The sequence below is a fragment of the Mus caroli genome, chromosome 11 (genome assembly GCF_900094665.2).
Source record: "Mus caroli chromosome 11, CAROLI_EIJ_v1.1, whole genome shotgun sequence".
Classification (NCBI taxonomy): domain Eukaryota; kingdom Metazoa; phylum Chordata; class Mammalia; order Rodentia; family Muridae; genus Mus; species Mus caroli.
The window spans coordinates 54795704-54815609 of NC_034580.1; the positions used below are offsets into that span (position 1 = coordinate 54795704).

Below are 19906 nucleotides of genomic sequence, written 5' to 3' on the forward strand. Positions count from 1 at the left end.
AAAAAAACAAAAACCAAAACCAAGAAGAGGAGGAGGAGGAGGAGGGATGGCAGAATCAAAGCTATGGTCCAGCTCTACCCACAGACATCCAGATGGCCAAGGCTCAGCTTAGATTCATGGCCCTCTCTCCTTCCACAGCCAGTGTCAAGACTGGGCCTGACATCATGCCTCAGTCCCTTCTAGATGCAAGGTGACTGGCAGACACCGGTGGTTTCCTGACACCTCCGAGGTTCATTTACCCAGCTCAAACACCCTGTCCAGGAAGACTCCATCCTCCAGGCGCACAGTCACACAGCCTCTGCCAGCAAGAACCCTGAGGGGTCTGGGAGACGGGCAGTGCCGCCCCACATAACCCCAACTAACATCTGTCCCCCGGGACACTGCTCCACACAGGACAGCACATGCAGCCCTTCACCAGAAACTCTGGAAGCCACTGTGATGTTTTCTTACCACACAGGTTTGTAGCAGTGTCAGGCTCAGAACAGAACTCTTACTACCTGATCAAATGCTGAGGGGAGCCCAGCGGAAGCCAAGGGTCTGTACGCCGGAAATGCCAGCCACACAGCCTCATCCAGAGGCAGAGAGGATTCAGAAGGTTCTTTGAAGTTGGGTCACAAAGAAGGGCATCGGGTGCCACCACATTACCCACAGGGGCCAATCCTACTCATGCCTGCAAGAGGACCCCACAGGTTGTCTCTGCTCCACTTCCTGTGGGGCCTGGTGGGCGGTCTTTAGATTATTTATTGTAAGGGAGCCTTTGAAATGTGGTTGTAGAGCCCCAACCCCTTTCTCATTTACCCTTTACTTCTTGGCCATTGGGTGAGCAGCCTGCCCTACTATGTGCCCCCAACAGTATGTCCTGGCTTCATGTGGGTTTGAAACAACACAGCCAGCAGTCAGGAGGCAGCCCCAGCTCTCTGGCAACCAGCCCACTCCTGGCGGGCTCCACCCCATCCCTGTCTCCTGCTGGATTCCAACGGACACACTGGGTTCAGACACATGTGCCCAGTCCTGCTGGGTGTATGAAGAGGACACCCATGCTCTGTGGTCTCAGTTCTCTCCTCAGATCCCTCGGCAGCCTCTTCTCCCCTCTGAAATTACATGACCTCCATGTCTGCCTTGACTGCTGCCTCCACCCAGTAGTCAGGGAGCTGGGGCTGCCTCTTCCCTCTACCCATACCCACAGCCTGGCAACTGAGCCAACAGGTACATGCGGGGATGCCAGTGATAGAGCTGAGCCTCTCTTGGTTCAGGGGACTGGACAAGAGGACACCAGTGGCAAAGGGGGCATCTCTGCCCCATTTGGTGCCAAGGGTACCAATGTTTCTCTAGCCCAGCCTTACCAGGACACCTGCCTGAGCTTCTGGATAGGGTGTGCATGGTACTCTCTACGGTGAGGAAACAGGTAAAGACTTCTTGCTTCAGTGGTCTTTGCACTTTTCACCACCAGAAGGGGTATGAGGGAGGGACAGAGCTCAGGATGACAGACTCTGGGCCTAGACTCTGTCAAGGGCCCAGGACAACAAGGCTCTGAGGCCATACTAATAAAAGGTGTGGTTCTTGTCTGCCCAACCAGGGTCTCCAGCCAATGCTCTGTCCTGGGGCTGGGAGGGGAAGCCCAGGCCTCCTCAGAGGGCCTGGAAATGTGAGGCAGGAGACCTGTGCAGTTAGGTGGCAAGCCCGGGGCACTTGTAAAAGTCCATGTGAGCCTTGGGTGACAACAGGATGTCAGGAGAGGAAGGCAGCCTTAGATGCTGTCTCATGAGCCCCAGGTCTGGATAGCCCAGGGCTGGAACAGGCACAGGCTGATCGTCTGGATCCCCAAATCTCACAAGGTTTTCTGGGTCAGTGAGGCACCCTGGCAAAGAAACACAGCTGAGACTAAGGAGGTGAGGGTCTCTGGTGAGTTGGGACAATCACCACAAAGTCCACAAGCTTAGGTATCCCTAAGCCACCCATTAGAAGCCCGGAGTCCTGGAGGTCAGGATGGTCTTAGCTGCTAATGGTCACACGGTGACAAAGAGCAGAGGAAGGCTGTTCTTTGGCTCCCTCTGATGCCAAAAGTGCCACCTTCTTGGTCACTTGTGCTCTGCCTATGCACCCCTGTAGTGAGAATTCTGGAATTTGGGGTCTTTTTTAATTGAAGTATTATAAGAATGTGTTTTTGTTTTAATCCCAGGTGCGTGATATGGGTTGGACAATCTGCTTCAGACTGTCCACAGCAGGTGACTATGATTTGCCTCGTGCTCTGGCAGGGGTGTGGTTTTGCCAGCTGCAGTTAGTTTTTGTGACTGTGATGTTTGGAGTTCTGGGGGGACTTTTCAGGGGGTGTATAAATGCTAGAGCCCCAATAGGTGGGTTTGGTGGGTTGTTGGTTGCTGTTCATTAGACATGTGCAAAGAAGAAATTATATATCCTAATGGCAAAGATAAAACTTGCCCCAAAGACCTTGATGTCCCTAATCAGCAGGAAGTCATCTAGGGATAACATCGCCCCCTTTCCAGCCCCTGACTTCATTCAGGGGTCTCTTTCCTTTCCTGTCTGTCAATTTTTTCCCTCCTCTAGAGTTAGGTACTTGAAAGGGTAGAAGAAAAAAGATGGAGAAGGGTGTGAGAAGAACCCACAACGTAGCAAAAGCTCAGCTACACACATCCCATCTCCAGCAGATTTTACTCACCTCAGATGAACATAGTGGGTGTCCGCTATATCTTGCCATTAGGTGACAATCTTGGTGGAATGACAGTGCTATTTAATCTGATAGACCTCTGTGTTGTGGATTTGGTCTAATGCGCATATTATGTTAATTGGGTTCCCAAAATTGTATGAGAATCGACATGTAAGACGCTGAGGGTTCCTGCCCTCCCCCCTCTCCCCCCCTCGTTGGCTTTGACTGGTAAATAAAATTGCTTGCAGCCAATGGCTGGGCAGGGAGACAGAAGTAGGGGGATCAAGAGAGGAAGGAGGATAGAGAACCACCATGATAGGAAAGGAGAATGATCAAGCCTGAGACGTGCAGGACAGACAGACAGCTAACCTGATTGTGACCCAAGAGGGCTACAGCTGGGTAGTGAGGACAGGCTGCTGTCCCCGGGGTGATGTAAGTAACACTAATTGCCTATGGCAACACCTTTGCTCTCAGGTTGGTAGATGTTGAACTGGGTTCTGGGCATCAAGGGCATGGACAGCAGGTGACCAGGGTATCCGCTGCCTAGGAAGGGCTGTGGTGGCAGTAAGCTCTATTGCTGAGGCCTTTTGCTAAGTTCTTTCTTTGTGAATCCTAGACAGCACTAGGGGCTGCACTGGAAAGAAAGGGCCCAGAAGCCCTCAAGGGATGCAGTCCCCTGCCCTGTCCAGCCCTTCCACAGCTTAGAGCCCACGCCTAACCCCATCCTAGGACCAGGATGGGAAGGGGACCAGAGAGGTGCTGAGGTCACAATGCCTTTATTAGTGTGTCGGGACATGGTGGGGATGGGGGGGTCTCAGCAGTCACACAGCAGCATAATGCCTGAGGCCCCCTTGACTGGTTTCTAAGGCACAGGTACAGTGGCCAGTGCTGCTCTCCCTGGGAAGGGTTGTTGCTTGGGGCAGCCCGGAGGCCAGTTCAGCTTTCCAAAGATCCTTCATGGCCCTGTCAGCTCCTTTTGTGCAACCTGGTAGCTTTCTGTCGGTAGATCTCAGCAGTGAAGGGCCTGTGGGCGGGGGAATGTTCCAGTAGGTTGTTCCAGGGGACTCCTGTACCCCAGCACCAGAACCTGCTCCACCAGCGAGGATAGGACCCACATTCCCACTGTCCCCTGGAGCTTGCCTAGAGACTTCAAAGAGCAGCGGGGAGGGGCTGGAGGGACTGGGGCCACCTCCGTGCCTGCCTAGGTCTCAGGTGGCAGGTATACCCTGCCCATTACCAGCTTCTCAAGCCTGGTGAGGCAGTTCTGAGTGAGCAGCTTGGTCTAACTCACCCATCATATCCATCTCCCATCTCCCCCCACCCCACCCCCCGCAACATCTACTCACTCTTCATATAGGAGAGCAACCACGTAGACAATTGCCACCAGCACCGTCAACAGCAGGCCTGTGGGACTGGCATGCCTGCAGACAGACATACCATCAGTTGACTTAGCCACTCCTGCCAACACAGTGTGTGGTCCTTGCTGATGCTGGGACTCCACTGGTGGGTGAGCTAAGCCTGGGGGTGCCCCTTCCTAGGTCTGGTTTTCTAGAGAGTCACAGGGAGACAGGAGGAGAGGAAGGCAACTTGTGGGACAGTCCATGCTTTTTTGTCTGCTGAGGCCGAGGCTCGGGGACAGGGAACATTTCCACTGCCCACCAGACAGTGTTCTTAGGAAATAAGTCTCTTATAAAAAAGCCAACCCAGGGCTGCCATGAGCACACGGCCTCTTGGGCAGATTTTTGCCACCTGAGCTCTGGCTCATATACAGGTGCAGGCGGTAGCCACTGTTTGGACTGGCCTCGGTTGTCTGTCTGGGAGAGCAGGGGCATAGGACACAATACCCACCCACCCTTACAGTCCAGCCACCTGGACTGCACTCCACTACCCAGGCCCTGAGTATCCTAGCATCCTACTTCCAGCATCCATCCGAGCCCAGAGACACGAGTCCTTGTAAAATGTACAGAGCATTTCTGTCATGGCTCTCTGCAGGTGACCAGTCTCTGACCTCACTCTGCTGATGAATACAGACAGCCTGTTAGTGACAGCGGGGAGGAGCCCAAGCATGTCTGCCTCAGGCTTCCAGAAATAGCTGCTGCTGAGCTGGCCCCCAGGCCATTTCTATGGTTACCCCTGGCTCCTCTGGCTCCTGCAGGGCCTGGATTGCTGCATCCACTTCAGCAAGAAAGGAATGACCCAGAAGGGACAGAAACAGGCCTCAGGTAACCACAGGAACTGCTCGCCTTGGATGACCCCATTTCACATCTAGCCTCCAAAGGGCAAAGGGCACAAGAATGTGTGGCTCCATCAAAAAAACAAAAAAACAAAAAACAAAAAAACCCCTAACAAGCTGGGCGTGGTGGTGCACGCCTTTAATCCCAGCACTTGGGAGGCAGAGGCAGGCGGATTTCTGAGCTCAAGGTTAGCCTGGTCTACAAAGTGAATTTCAGGACAGCCAGGGCTATACAGAGAAACCCTGTCTCGAAAAACAAAACAACAACAAAACAAAACAAAACGAAATGAAACAAAAAAAGAATGTGTGGCTCCAATAGGCCCCTCTGCCCTGCTCACTCCATAATGCCCACCTGGACCTCACATTGGCCAGTGCGTCCATGCGTCTGTCTGGGAGGGGCAGGGACGCAGGGCCTCTCCACTACACAGCACAGATCACAAGGCTCATCCATCCTTATGGTCTTGCCACCACCTCTGCCATTGCCCCAGGCCTTATGTGGAACTTTTCCCCCAAGTCTTTCAGGTCTCAACTTGTGCCTTTCCCAGAGCTCTAAGTACTTGGTTCTTGCTCTTCCTTTCAACTTTGAACTTGGAACAGCTCTCGATGTCTGTGTCCTGGTCTCAGAGGGACTGTGGCCATGATGTCCTCCCATCCCTCCTGGCTAAACAAGCACTTTGTCCCCACACACAGTTCAGCTGTGGTTCTGGCCACATGGGGGTCTGTGGGTCGGGAAAGACCCTGGAAGATGGCTGGTTAATGAGACCTCGTTCCTGGGGGAGAGCCCTTGACACCACAGTGGCTGTGAGCATGACCCCACAGGTCACTACCAAACAGAAAGTCAGCAGAGCTGGAGGGCTATGCCTTGGGACCCAGGAACTTAAGTACCAAGAGCAGCATCTCGCCCCGATGTACTCTACGGCCTGAGGTGGGTACAGGCTTCAACCCCAGGTTCCCCACTGCTCCCGGGAAAGGATGGACTCACTGGCCTGTACTTTCTGTCATGATTCCTAAATGAAGCAGCTCTTCAACTGCCTACAACAGCCACTCGTGTGTGGCCCCAGCAAAAGGCTGTTGGAGGCCCTGAAAGAACTTCCCCGGCCTTGATCCAAGGCACTGGGGTGGGTGAGAGTGCTCCCAACTGCTCTGGGCAGCTAGCTGTCCAGCAGGGGTTAGGTGCTATGAGCCTCATCTACCAGCTCTGGGCCATGGTCAATGCAGGTTCAAAGACCCGCTGGGAGGTGGTGATGTGGGCATGAACAGTCCTGTCAGCTGGTTCCCTACACTCGCTCATCTCCATGGAAACCAGGCCACTTATTGTCACCTTGGTCCAGCTTGACATCCTAACAACCCAGGATATACAAGACAGCCCTACTGGCAGATGATCACACTGAGCCTAGATCAAGAAGCTCAGAGTACCCCACTCCTTGTTTTAAGACGGGGGAGACAGAGAACTAGAGAGAGCAGGGACTCCTATCCAGGAGTGGGACATGAGAAGCAGGAGACAGGCAGGCTGAGGGAGGCTTGCTGAGTCAGTGTCTCCTGCCACGTAATGATGCATTTCTAATTAGGCCTCAGATGAAGGCCCCATTCCCAGTCGGCTGGGCCTCTGTGCATCAATATTGTTTGGAGGCAGCTGGTAGGTGTCACATGTCCCTGGGAGCCCTGACCTGGCCACTCCAAGCTTGGAATGACCTTGACTCCTGGGCACCAGGCACAACTGGTGATACAAAGGGACATGTATATGGCTCTGCCATAAGAGAAGAAACTGACAGGCAGGCCACTGATCATTGACTTGGGGCATGGGAAACCCGGAGGAGGCAGGAAGGAGTTTCGAGGAGGGGACACCACCAGTTGGGTTTGGAAGAACAGACTGGGGATGGATTCAGGCCTATGCCCATCAAAGAAGCAAATGCATGTAGCACGGCAGAGGAGCTAAGTGTGTGTGAGGTCAGGAGGCTGTGGGAAGAGGGCTCAACTAGGGGTCCTGAGGGCGACAAGTACTCACATGAGTGCCCAGCCCAGGTAGTTGGCTGTACTGCCCCAGTACATGGGGTTATCCAGCACGCTGAAGGGAAATGTGGTCACTCTGGATTCCTTGAGGATCCCAAAGTAGTCACCTGTGGATGAGATGGGGTAGGATGTGAGGTCACTTAGCCTCCTGTGTCCTTGGCCACACTGTTACTGAAGGAAATCCCTAGTGAGCCCTGAAAGATCTGCAGGTGAGGTGCCCCAGGAGGCTCCCAGTTGATTGTGGGATTGGAACCCACAGCATCCAGGACCGGAGACTTCCCTGGAGCTCCACCATGAGCCAGGCACTGAGATGTCCTCAGTTTGGTTCTCTACTCTTCTGAACCCCCAGCACACTGTCTCTTCCCTCCTCTCCCCAGGAGATGCCTCTGTGTCTACCTGGCCCTCTCTTTAGAAGCCTTCCCCTGCTCTGTGCAGAACTCTCTCCTGGGGCCTCCCTACCTCCTTCAGAGCCCCTTCCCACCTGTGTCTGTCCTCCCCATCAGCCTGGCTCCACCCCTCCTCCCACCCACCCTTCTTATCCCCACTGCCTCCAGGCCTCATTCATTCCCTAGGATTGTCCAGATGCTCCGGGGGGGTGTCAGCATTTGTTTTGTTAGCTTGATGCAAACTAGAGTCACTTGGGAGGAGGGAGCCTTAACTAAGAAAATGTCTCCATGAGATTGGCTTGTGGGCATGTCTGTGAGGCCTTTTCATGGTTAATGATTTATGTGGAAGAGCCAAGACCCAGCTCGCTGTGAGCGGTGCCCTCCCTGGGCAGGTGGTGGTCCTGGGTTTTGTAGGAAAGGTAGCTGAGCAGCATCTAAAAGCATTTTAGTGGCTTTTAGTAGCCACTAAAAGCAAGGCAGTAAACAGTGTTCCTGCCTTAATTCCCAGCCTCAGCTTCCATCAGTGATGGACTGTGATGTTTAAAAGCCAAGTATATCCTTCCTGCCTGGGTTGCTTTTGGTCATGGTGTTTATCATAGTGACAAACCAGGACAAGTTAACTGTGACTCTAGCCTGCCCACCGCGTGCTTCCTGCCACTCTGGAGGTCAGCCCAGGGCAGCTGACATAAGACCATTAGATGGCCAGTCATCCATCTACCTACTTCATGCATAACCAGGCCACTCTCACAGAACAAAGCATCTGGTCCAGGTCTCTACCTGGTGAGTGTCTCCACTGGGCCAGGGCAGCCTTGCCCAGCAGCCTCTCCTTTGTCCCCACCCCCACCCGACCCCAGTGGGCCAGAGAGACAATGCTGCTTCATCCTGAGCAGAAAGTAGGGCAGCCATCCCAACAAGAGGAGCCCCGGCAGGAGGGGCCTTGTAGAAATTAGTACTGTCATTGTCAGGGACAAAAGGGACAAGAGTCCAAGAGGCGGCCCGGGGACCACTGAGGGGAAGCAGGAAGCGGGGCACTGGAGCCTGACGGTGGGTGGCACAGAAACCTGCTTCGGGCTGAGTCACAGGAGAGGGACCATTCTGCTCTACTTCCAAAGCTTGCGGGACCCTCTGCTTTCTAGGCCATTTCTACCAAATGCCACGTCAGCGGCAGCGCTGCCTGCACCCCTCAGACACTCCTCTGCTCATCTCCCCATCTGGCCCTGACACCATGGTGGGGGCCCCAGTCTGCCCTTGGCCACACCTCTCCGGCACCGCTGCCTGTGCCCCGCATCTGACCTATGGCTCCTCCAGCTTGCGCTCTGCAATCCCTGTCACCAGGATGGCCTCACTCTCTCCCAGGATGGCTCCCAGCAGCTCTTGCCTGAGAAGTAAGAACCGAGCCAACAGCACTGAGATGCCTGGCTCATGTGCTCCTTGGTTCCTCGTGGCATTGTCCCTCCTAAGCACACTTCAGAGTTCCAAGTCTGCAGCTGGGCAGCCTGGCCCAGGCAGAGGCCGGGCCAATGAGTATGTCCTGGGAGGCTATGAGACAGCAGGGCTTTGAAGACCAAGAGGCCCTGATTGAGGTTAAGGCCCAGAGACTGACCTGGTCTTTGCATAACAAGAATCAAGGAAGGGCCAAATGTGGTGTCCCCTGTGCAGAGCTAGCTCTCTTATAGCTGTGCTAGCTCCAAGGACATCCTGGGAGCTGGAACAGGCACCTCCAGAGCTGGGGCTGCCAACTTCCATGCATCTGTGTTCTAAAGGCCTCTTACCCTTAACCCCCTTTGCTGAGTCTGTCTTGAGTTTGCCCTCTCTGCTTTCAAGATGATGGAAGTCACTGTGGTCACGAAGTGAGAAGGTTTCTGGCCAGACTAGACCACTTTGGGTTGCCATGCCAAAAGCCCCAGAGCCCTAGAGAGTGGATGATGGAGAAGAGGCCACATCCCTCTACCTTTCATCTCACCCTAGACCCGTGCTAGCTTTGTGGATACCACAGCCGAGATCCTACCACCTGGCAGCCAAGTGTGCTAAGCAAACCCAAGAGTGGTAATGAGGTGGAGGGTCTTATCCCTGTCTGCCCTTCACCCCAGTTCCATCTGCACTCTTAACCCTGTATACCTGCCCTTTCATGCAGACAAGGGCTGAGGGCCTGCTTAAGGGGAGCTAAGTCAGGAGGGCACTCTGGGGCCCATCAACCAGGACTAGGGTCTATTCTTGTCTTGAAGGAAGCAGCTTGATGCCCTGGAGTCTCCTGAGCTAGCAAAACTGAGAGTCCTAACCATGCTATGTGCTTCTCAAGGCACATCAGAGATAGCAGATGGCAGCCACTGGACTCTGCTCCTCCCTGAACCCCAGTGTACCTGCCCAAGGTCATCCCATACCCCAGGGTCTTACCTAGAAAGGTCCCAGTGAACCCCAGTGCATAGAAGCTGGACAGCACAAACACGAATCCCCAACCTAGGAATGCAAGGCCCAGGAAGTAGGTGGTGTGGTTGTCCAGGCCCTCCATCTTGGGCTGGCTCATCATGGCCTGTGTGAAGCTGTGGAGCAGGGGACATGGAGAGACAGCATGTCACAGCATGTATGGTAAGTACATTTCTCAGAGTTGTCAGTCCCAGGATCATATCCTCAATAGCCACAGAGGCACTGCAGGTAGGGATCCTGCAGGAACTGTCTAATCTTCAGTGTCTTGAGGACGGGGCAAGACCAAAGGCCCAGGCTGACGAGAGATTTTAATCTTCTCAACAAGAAGTCACAAATTCTGACAAATATTTAAATTGTCCTAAATTTTAGAAATAGGTCACTCATGGAAGCCATTTGTGGCTTCATGCATGTTAGCAGGGTCCATTCCATGGCCATCACATACAGGTCTTGTCAACTTGCACCGTGAATGAGTAGAGCAGGTACATGTGCAGTGCACAGTGCACAGCAAGGCTAGCACCTGGCTTGGGCAGGACAGGGCAGGGCAGGGCAGGCAGCAGGCCCAACACTTAGATCTGAGCTTGGCATACGTCATGTGTGGTGATGAGCACCACTCTCCGTGCAGACCCAGGCCTGATGCTGGCTGTGCCCCACACTTCTGATTTGCTTGCCCTGGCTTCCGCACAGGCCGAGCCTCACCTGGGAAACTTAGATCCTTGCTTCAACTAGGCTTTGTGGCCAAGTACTGGCAGGCTCTGAGTCAGAGCAGGGACTGAACAATGGCAGTGTCACTGGGCAAGGAGGGGCAGGTTCTCTGGCTCCCAGCACAGGAGAGGGTGGAAGTTCGGGGTCGCAGGCTGGTAATGGATCTGAGCCTTGCCAGGAGGGAGTGGCCAGTGACAAGGCAAAGCACTGAATGTGCCAGGGGCACAAAGAGGAGGATGTGCAAGGCCAGCGCTCATGACCAAGCACAATTCCGTTCTGTCCACAATCCCAGTGCTTAGAGGAGACGTGGGAATTCGCTACTCACACAATGCAACTATATACACTTCTCTCCCAGGCTCCCCAGCCCACTGATCCACCCACCTATCCATCCATCCATGTATCTATCCACTCACCCATCTACCCACCCGCCTGTCTGTCCATCCATCTATTCACCCACCTATCCACCCACTTACCTGTCTCTATCCATTCGTCCCTTCTTCAATCCATGCACATACCCATAAACATATCCACCCACCCTTCTCCTTGCATCCATTAACCTAGTCACTAGAGACCCAGTACCCACTTATCCATCTACCCATGCAGCTATTCACCTTCACCCAGGAGCTTTTTCTTTTCTAGCAGAACGCGTTCATCACTGGAGAAGGTGGGTGCTGTAATTCTATTCCTGAACCACACTAAATTGGGTCTCCTTGGAATTTTACCAATCTGATGTTCAGCTCTTGGAAACTGATGTTGGCTCTGGGCACAGGCCAGGAGGTAGATGCGAGAGAAGGGAGGTCAAAGGCCATGCAGGCTACCTACAGATACCTGCTTCTTGGCTACATTGCATAAGGGCCCATGGGACAGAGAAGTGCATTGGTTCTTCAACAAGTTGGGTGGCTCCAACTGCCTTGTAGCCTCTGAGCTCCATCTACCTGAATAGAGGACAGAGAGCCTGTGGGTCTCTTACTGGCCACTTGTCTTGAGTTCTCAGGGACATCATCAGTGGCCACACAAGAGCTTCCAGCTATTAGAAGCTTCAGCTGAGAGCAGAGCGAAGAACTTACATGGTGGGGATGTTACAGAATGAGGAATGGCTAGAGCTAAGCACCTTAAGGCTCAGAAAAAGTGCGGTAGAAGAGGTATTTGGGAGGGGCTGCACAACTGTGATATGTACACACTAAGTGGAGCAGAGGGCCAGCAGACCAAGGGTCTCTCTGGAAGGAGACACAGCTGGAAACGACCTTCCTGCCAGTGACTTCTGGAACCCATGGCAGACATTTCAAAGATTCAATCCTGCCCCTGTGCCTAAGGATGGTCTACCTCTGGCTCTGTTTGTATCACTGGCAGACTTTTCTCAAGTGGCTGGGCTAGGAGTAGGGCAGAAAGGCAAAGTATACCACTTGTTGTGGGTCTTTTGCTCCAGCCTGCCAAGATTGTGTGTGTGTGTGTGTGTGTGTGTGTGTAGGTAGTAGACAGTGGGGTGTGTGTCTCATTCTAGCTTAGTGGCCTACACACCACGTGACACTAGGCTCACTAGAATTGATGCCTGATTAAGTGGCTGGTTACGTGCTTTCATACCATGAAAGCACACTCCATCCACAGGGAGAATTAACAGGGAGCAAGTCTCGCTGTGGCCACATTCCATAGCAGAGTGGGGTAACAGGCAATTTTCCCTCAGAGCTACTCTGCACTGGGGTGTCAGGGATGGAGATTCATTCCAGGGCTTTGGGTTCTGTTTTCTTATTTAAATTTTATGTGTATGAGTGTTTCGCCTGCACCTGTGTCTTTGCACCACTTGTGTGCCTGGCGCCTGTGGAAGCCAGAAGTCATATCCCCTGGACCTGGAGTTACAGATGGTCACAAATCACTATGTGGGGGCTGGGAAATTGAATCTGAGTAATCTAGAAGAATAACAAGTGCTCTTAGCCACTGAGCAATCTCTCCAACCCCTTGAGTTCTACGTTTTAAATTGGATTGAACTTTCGGCCAGCAGTGAGACTGGAGGCTGCCTTTTACTCTGCTCCTCACACCAGACCATGGCCGCTTGAGTGTGCACAGCTCCAGAGAGGTTGTTCTGCCCCGGTGCTCCTAAGGCTTCACCAGTGGGCTACATTTGAAGTCAGCAACACATAGGGTGGCCTGAACTCTCCCCCCACCCAATCAGGCTCTCTCAGTCCAACCCAGTCAAGGAAGATCAGGAAAGCAGGCATCTGGTGGTCTTATTTTCCTCACACAGAGCACAGTAAGTCATCAGTTCAACCGCATTATCCCCATAGCAACGGCTGGATTCATGGCTACCACGTTGCACTAACCAAAGCACCTTTGCACAACTTCCCTAAGCCCAGCAGCATCCCAGTGTCTCATACGCCCCAGGAGGTGAGGCAGCAGCGTGGATAGGAGTCAGGTCACTGGCTGATACTGCTTCTGTCCCAAGAGCAAGCAGGTCCTCAGTCTTGTCACGTGAAAGGAGATGTACACCACTGTCACTCAAAACTCCAGCTGTGCTGGGGTCTCAGCTGAGAGGACAGATACAGTTCTACCTGGGAACCATTCCAGCTGTCCTCCCTCCTTCCTCTCTGGGATCAAGAAAACACGACTCAGATTTTCTCTCTGATTCTCCAGCCACGATCAGGGATCTCCACTAAGAGACAGCAGGGAGACAAGGTTCCGGTGACCCTAGTCATCCACACTGTGCCCAAGGGCCTTTCTTTAACCTGTGGCCCATGAGTGGCTGAGGCAGGCTGCAGGTTGGGGGGCGTGGGGGGGTGGAGGTGCTGGGGGAGGGGTTTCAATGGATGCCTCTCAAGCCATCAAGGCTCCCCCCTCACTCAAGGCACAGCCAGAGCATTGCAAGAGCAAGGAGCGCTTTCCTAATCACTTCCTTGAATCTAGACTTTGCCTTAACCTCCAAATACCAAGTTAGCTTATCCTGCCTGCTCTCTTTCCAGACCACCAGCTAGCGTGGGCCAGCTGATGCACAGTGAGTCCTAGGGACTCGCCAACTACTGTGGAGCCCTGGCATCACAGCAAGACAGACTGACTCGAGCACACATGTGTTCTCCCACCATGGTGACTCAGTAGGACACATACCATCTGGGGTCATATCACCTCAGGTGACAAGGACAAAGTCAGAGGAAGCCTCCAGAACAAGGATTGGCACATGGCCTGACAATGCAGCATTTGACTAGCAGTATGAAGCCTGTGCTGAGTCTCCAGGAACACAAACAGACACAGGCACTAGGCTGACCCCAGGAGACTGGGTAGGTGGCATTGCAGAGGATGGTGGGAGGTGGTACCACCTCGCAGGCATAGGGTTACCATCTAGGATGGAGAAGGTGTTAGAGAACCAGACAACAGGAGGGCTGCACACAGCTGGGAACCACCGACTGTCACCAAATTGAATACTAGATCTTAGTGTGTGGGTACTTGAATATCTACACAGAACACATACCTATATGTGGGCTACAGTGAGATATTAGGTAGGAACTAGATTAGAATGGATATAGCTAGTGGACCAAGGGACAGGGTCTTTCCAACCCTCTGCTGGAATCTAGTGCTTGAGAAGGTATCTAGTCCAGGCACAGAAGCACCCTCACCTGCTCTTGCTGTGGGTCCGTGTACCAGTTGGAAGGTATTTTTCTATGTGACTCAAGATGGCTTTGACCTCCTGGGTTCATTCATTAGTCTTGTCTCAGCCTCTCAGTGAGCTGGCACCACAGGCAGGGACCATCATGCTCTGTTCACTGTGCCACCCACTGATCCCTCTCCCCATGGTGACCTAGCCTTTCATGGCACCACCCTCCTGGCCCCACTAAGTCCCCTCATATGCAGGCATCCGTGCCAATGCGCCCACCCTGGCTCCTGCTTTCCCACTGACAACCTCCTGGAAGTGGCTGCTGACCCATTTCAGAGAAGGAAGTTGAAGCTCGCAGAGGTAACCTGCTGAGGGTCACCAGCATGAGGGGACAGAGCTAAAGCTGACCAGGGACTTTCTTTCCCCTGGCTGGCTTTGATTCAAACTAGAATCCAGAGAAAGCTCTTCAGCCAGGGATGCTTGGGACACCTTCCGATATCAGCCAAAGCAAAATGCTACCCTTCCTTCTATTAGGATAGCACTGTCAAAAAGACAGGGAGCCCAGTGTTGGCAGGAGTGTAGAGATACTGGACCACTCACTCCCGAGCTGCTGGTGTGACACAGTGTAGAGCAGCCACTGTAGAGAACAATGACAGGTTCCTAAAACATGAACAATGACCCGGTGGGGCCAAAATTCACTCCTAGGAACACTCTTGAAGAAACTAGGAAGATACTCAGACACTGGCACACCATGACCACAGCTGCACTTCTCACAGAAGCTATAAGTGTCACTGATGGATGGATGGATGGATGGATGGACGGACGGGCAGGACATTCTGGAGTCTCTGGAAGGAGAAAGTTCTGACATGCGCCCCAGCATGAGGCCATTGTGCTGAGTACAATAAACTGGTCACAGACCCTGACTCCTACCAAAGCTCCAGGAGAAGTGAGAGAGAAGCAGAGTGGGGAACCAGAGCCAGCCCACGGGAGGGGTGGGAGTGAGGGGCAGTGCTTAAAAGGTGTAGTTTCAGCTTTGTAAAATAAAAAGGGTTCTGGAGATGGGTGGTAGTAACCTTTATAAAACATCACAGAACTGTTTAAAGTCACTGAACTAAACCCTTGAAAATGGGTAGAGACCTAGTGCTTGCCGGACCTATCCTTACCCAGTGGGCCACATTAAATCCTTGGTTGCTGTTTGGCTAGGATACTAAGGATAGGGACATTCCAAGGCTGCTCCCATGACCCAGCCACAGGAAGTAGATCCCAGAAGTCCCTGGGTCTACCCACTCTGCATTTCTAACCAGTATCCGCCCCACTTCTCCAGGGCCCCTTCTCCCCCAGCTTTCCAGCTGCTGCTCAGGTGTTCCTCAGGGTCTGTAGCCACAGAGGAAGGAGCAGAAAGGGCCTTGTTGAGCCACTGGTGAATGAGGCCGGCTGGGGAAAGATTCTGCTGGGCTCCAGCTCTGCAGGGTAGTAGCAGGTCTGTATCTCTGACCCCAGTAGCCTCTCCCCTAGGAGTCCTGCATTATGGGAATGAAAACAGACTCCACCTGAAGCCTGATGAGTCCTCAGGGGCAAGGAAGCCTGACATGTTGCTAGGGCCTCTAACCCCAGAACTCAGGAGGTAGGGTGGCTACAAACTTAGGGCCAGCCTGGTTTATAACGTAAGTTCTAGATGGCCTGGGCTACAGAGTGAGACCCTGGCCAAAACCAACAAACCAAACCAAACCAAACCAGAGTTTGAGGTTTATGAAGCCAAGCAGATCCCAGAGCAATTACACAACCTGTCTACAGATGGGAGATTTTAGAGAGCAAAGAAGCAGCGACCAGCCAGGCTTGACGCTGGTGTGTCACAGACTGGGTTGATTTTGGTCTGACAGGACACCTCATCCTAACAAGGACATTTAAGTATAAATGCCACAAAAGGACTGAATGAGGGCTAAGTGAGAAGTGTCCCAAGGAAGGGCTTCTCACAGCTGACGGGGAGACAGGGTGTATTCAGCAGGGCTCCTGCACTGGGGATGGGCAGAGCTGGGTGGAGTAAGAGCTTAAGTGACCCTCCGAGGTTTCCAGGTTGAAACATCTGGGCAGAGAATAGCCTCTAACTTGGCAGTATTCAAGTTAGGATGTACATGGGCTCTCTAGGTTGTCTGAGGAGCTTGAAGATGCCTTTTTGAAGATGCCTTTTTGCCAGGGACCTAGTGGCAAAGGGCTTTACTGCTGTGAACAGACACCATGACCAAGGCAACTCGACAGGGTTTCTCTGTATTGCCCTGGCTGTCCTGGAGCTCACTCTGTGGACCAGGCTGGCCTGGAACTCAGAAATCCTGCCTCTGCCTCTGCCTCTGCCCCTGCCCCTGCCTCTGCCTCCCAAGTGCTGGGATTAAAGGCATGCACCATCACTGCCTGGGCTGTGGCGTCCATTTTTAAAGGAGCTAGGAGTGTAAGAGATGATTGGCCAAGCTCACAGAGACAGCATTCCCAGACCAGGCCGACTTCACCATGCTGGAGAATTCAGCAGAATGGAGAAAATCAGAGCAGCAGCCTCACCCACACTTTTACCCCATCGTGGGGATGGATAAGGCCTCCCTACAAAAGAGTCTTCATGTGCCAGACAACCCAGGATGTGAGTCACAGTCTGCCCCCTCTAAGGATGACAACCTTTGTATACTTGTCCAGCCTGGAGAGGTTGAGCAGCCTAAACCTTCAGGGCCAGGAGGCATAGAGGAGGTTCTGGCAGGCAGAGAAGCTGAGTAGGACCCTTGCCCCACCCCATACTCCTAGTCTAAAGGAATGGGAAAAAAGCTACAAAAATCTTCACTCAGGGTGTCCTGTCATGGGGAAGCATGAGCCAAATGCTTACAGAATTGGAGTATGAGAGATCTGGGCCCACCACTCCTATCCCTGCCTGGCTTCCCATACACCAGACATCAGATAACTAGATGGCCACCTCACGATACATCCTGCACCCACAGAGCCAAGCCAGGATAAGTGGAGTGGATGGGCCAGGTGTGCACACCCTATCTGAGGGACTCGCCTCAGCAACCAGTCCACACAGGGTATCTTCTCAGTACTCTCGACTTCTAAAGTGCAACGGCAAGACAGGAATGAAGACTCCCCAAGCTCCCTTCTTTATCTCCTCCAGCAGTGCGCAGGCTTCCTGCAGCCTGTGTATGCACGAGGCCTGTGGTGAAATCCATGGGATGACAAGTGGACCCAGGGTTCACAAGTAGCCACATCTGAAAATGAGATGCCACTGTCCTCCTGTACAGCCTGAGACTCCACAGTACAGTGCTCGGCTCAGCTAGGCCCACTCAGGAGCCCTGCTTCCCGCCCTCATCACCTACACCAACTGCTCTGGCCATTTGATGGCCAGAAGGTAATATGTCTCCTGTCCAGGCTTCCTAATGATGTCTAAGCATGGTTCCTTGTCCCTAAGGAACCCAGTGTCTGTGGCCTGGCTGGGTGTACTGTAGAAGGAATTCTGGGGATATAGGCAAAGGGAAATTTCAACAGGTTCTGTCCCCTCTGATCAAGCTGGCCCCATCATTGGACAATGAAATGTCACATCTAAGATCACATGAATGTCTCTGCCAAAAGAGATCTGGGACAATAGCCTGAGGCCTCTAGGAACATTCTGACACAGAACTCCCAAACACTGGTGAACCCACTGGCCCTCCCTCTCCTGACCATGACTTTCACACAGACAACAGCCTTCATGGTGGCCCAGGGCTTACCAGTGGGAGCGGAGGATGTTCAAAAGCAGGATGCAGCTGCCCAGGGAATAGCAGGCTAGGTGGGGGGACCCAAAGGCTCTGCTCAGCTTCCGAGTTCTCTGCTCCCACCTTGCTACCTGCAAGAAGGGCCAAGAACAAGGGTGAGAGGTGAGGTGTTTGCTGCTACAGGGAGGGCAGGAGAAGCAGGCCTGAGGGCCCAGGCCCAGTTCCAAGGAAGATGGACTGTAGCCGCTGCAGCAACTGGGGTCGGTTGGGAGTCTGCTACAGCCCAGGGCTCTTCTCAGGATTTTTACCTTCCCTTAGTGTAGGCAGGATTGAGTGGTTAACAGGCTGGCAGTCGTGCCTAAGTGCGGGGGCTCAGTTCTCAGGCCACCCGGGAAGCTGTGCATCAAATCTCATGCAGTTCCAATGGCCCCTGTTATTCAGGAAGACACAAGCTACCACCAACAAAGAAGCCGCAGAAACCGTGGCTCCGGGTGCCCTCCTGTCTCCACCAAGAACACCCACAGGGTCATTTCAAGGGGTAAGACAAAGGAAAGGCTGTCCTTCGCCCTCACCCTGTGCTCAGCCTGGCCTCTCCCATAGGTACAGACTGTGCAGGTATGAATGATTTTCAGTCTTATAATCCTTTGATTTGTTTCCAAGTCATCACATCTCTAATCTCAGTATTCAGTAGTCAGGCAGAGGAAGCCAGCAGGCAGCTCTCTCGCTTCTCTGCAGACCTCACCCTTGCACACATCCACATCCAAGTTGTTAGGATTGCCCTGCTGGGCTCCTAGTGTGCTCTGTCTGACCCAGGTGCTCTGGTGAGCTCTCTGCTGATGCAGAATGGGGAGGAAGGGGTGAGCGGGATGCCAAAGCGCAAGTGCTCACTCTGCTGCTCAAGTTATCCACCCACTCTGTGTCCTGAATATAAATATGTATGTTTGTGCACATGTGCATGTCTGTATGTCCATGCATATGTGTGTGCATGTATGTCTGTGTGTGCGAACACTGGAGGGCTGGAGTGGGGAGAATACATAGTCAATACATGACATGAACTAGTTAACAATTTATCATAAAGCAGGTTGTGCTTCTGCCCAGCTCTCCTGACAAAACAGGAAAGGCTGAACTGGGATATCTATTTGGTTAGACATACTAAATGCATTCAGTGGGGCTTTTCTTTGTGGCCAGCCACTCTATATAGCCACAGCAGCCCAGACCAGGCAGCCTTGCCTGTTGCCCATGCATGTCTGAAGCTCATACAGCCTCCAGCAGGTCTCCAGTGAGCTCACACTCCCAAAACCCTTAGTATGGGAGCCTAGTCTGTTATCAGATCCCTGCAGGGTGTTGTCCTGCTCAGTGTCCACTGAAGTGGAAACTTAAGGGTTCTTTGGAAAGTCAGTTGGATGGTGTTTTGCTTGGTCAAACACATGAAGGAATGTTTAGCTGAAGCAGACACAGGAAAAAGGATGTTCTGCTAAAGCAGGCATGTGGATGAAGGATTCTTTGCTAACACATGAAGGATTCTTTGCTAATGACACACATGTATTGGTCCTCCTTTCATTGTGTAGGGGAGCTGCATTTGTCAGGACTCCATAGAGAGAGAAACACACCAAAAAACTTCTGGTGGTGTGCTGCAATATCTTGCCACTTCCTCGGACTCAGGCTGATTGATTGTCGGAGTGATGTCAGCTGAGACAGACACACGTGCTGAGGCAAGACCCATGGAGGACATGTGATGTTTGGAGAGAGTATAAACAGGACTCAATGGACAGTGACAGAGGCTGAGCTAGACTTGCTTGTAGAGCTAACTGTGCAACGCTTGTGGGTCTCGAGTCTTCGATGATCACTGCTTCTCTCAGAGAGGCACAGCCTAGAACTTCTCCTGGCATTCCTCCTGCTTCCCCCATCTGACTTGAGCCAAGGCTAAGGCTGACTGTCTCGCTAGGTAGTGCCACCACTGCTGATTTGTGTTTGCAATCCCAATTCTACCCAACTGGACTGCTGTATCTGTGAAGGGTTTGTGAGTGGATCAAGTTGCAACTGCTGACCTGTGAACTGAATTGCCCATTTCCAGACAAAACAGATGGAAGTTGCTTTAAAGAACCTTTCTAATACCTTGACGTGACTCTAACTAAGGAAGTGAAAGATCTGTATGATAAGAACTTCAAGTCTCTGAAGAAAGAAATT

At 52.8% G+C, this 19906-nt stretch overlaps 1 protein-coding gene across 2 annotated transcripts in view; it reads right to left on the minus strand.

The window, feature by feature from the left end:
- Positions 1 to 3422: 3422 nt before the first annotated feature.
- Positions 3423 to 19906, minus strand: part of Pemt (phosphatidylethanolamine N-methyltransferase) — a 71562-nt gene continuing 55078 nt past the window's right edge. For both annotated transcript variants that reach the window (XM_021177948.2, XM_021177949.2), the window contains exons 3-7: positions 17735 to 17850; positions 9689 to 9834; positions 6904 to 7015; positions 4012 to 4086; positions 3423 to 3689 (exon numbers count right to left, since the gene is read on the minus strand). In XM_021177948.2, coding sequence (XP_021033607.1) covers positions 3632 to 3689; positions 4012 to 4086; positions 6904 to 7015; positions 9689 to 9834; positions 17735 to 17850 — 507 coding nt within the window. In that variant the 3' untranslated portion in view covers positions 3423 to 3631. The remainder of the gene's footprint in view (positions 3690 to 4011; positions 4087 to 6903; positions 7016 to 9688; positions 9835 to 17734; positions 17851 to 19906) is intronic.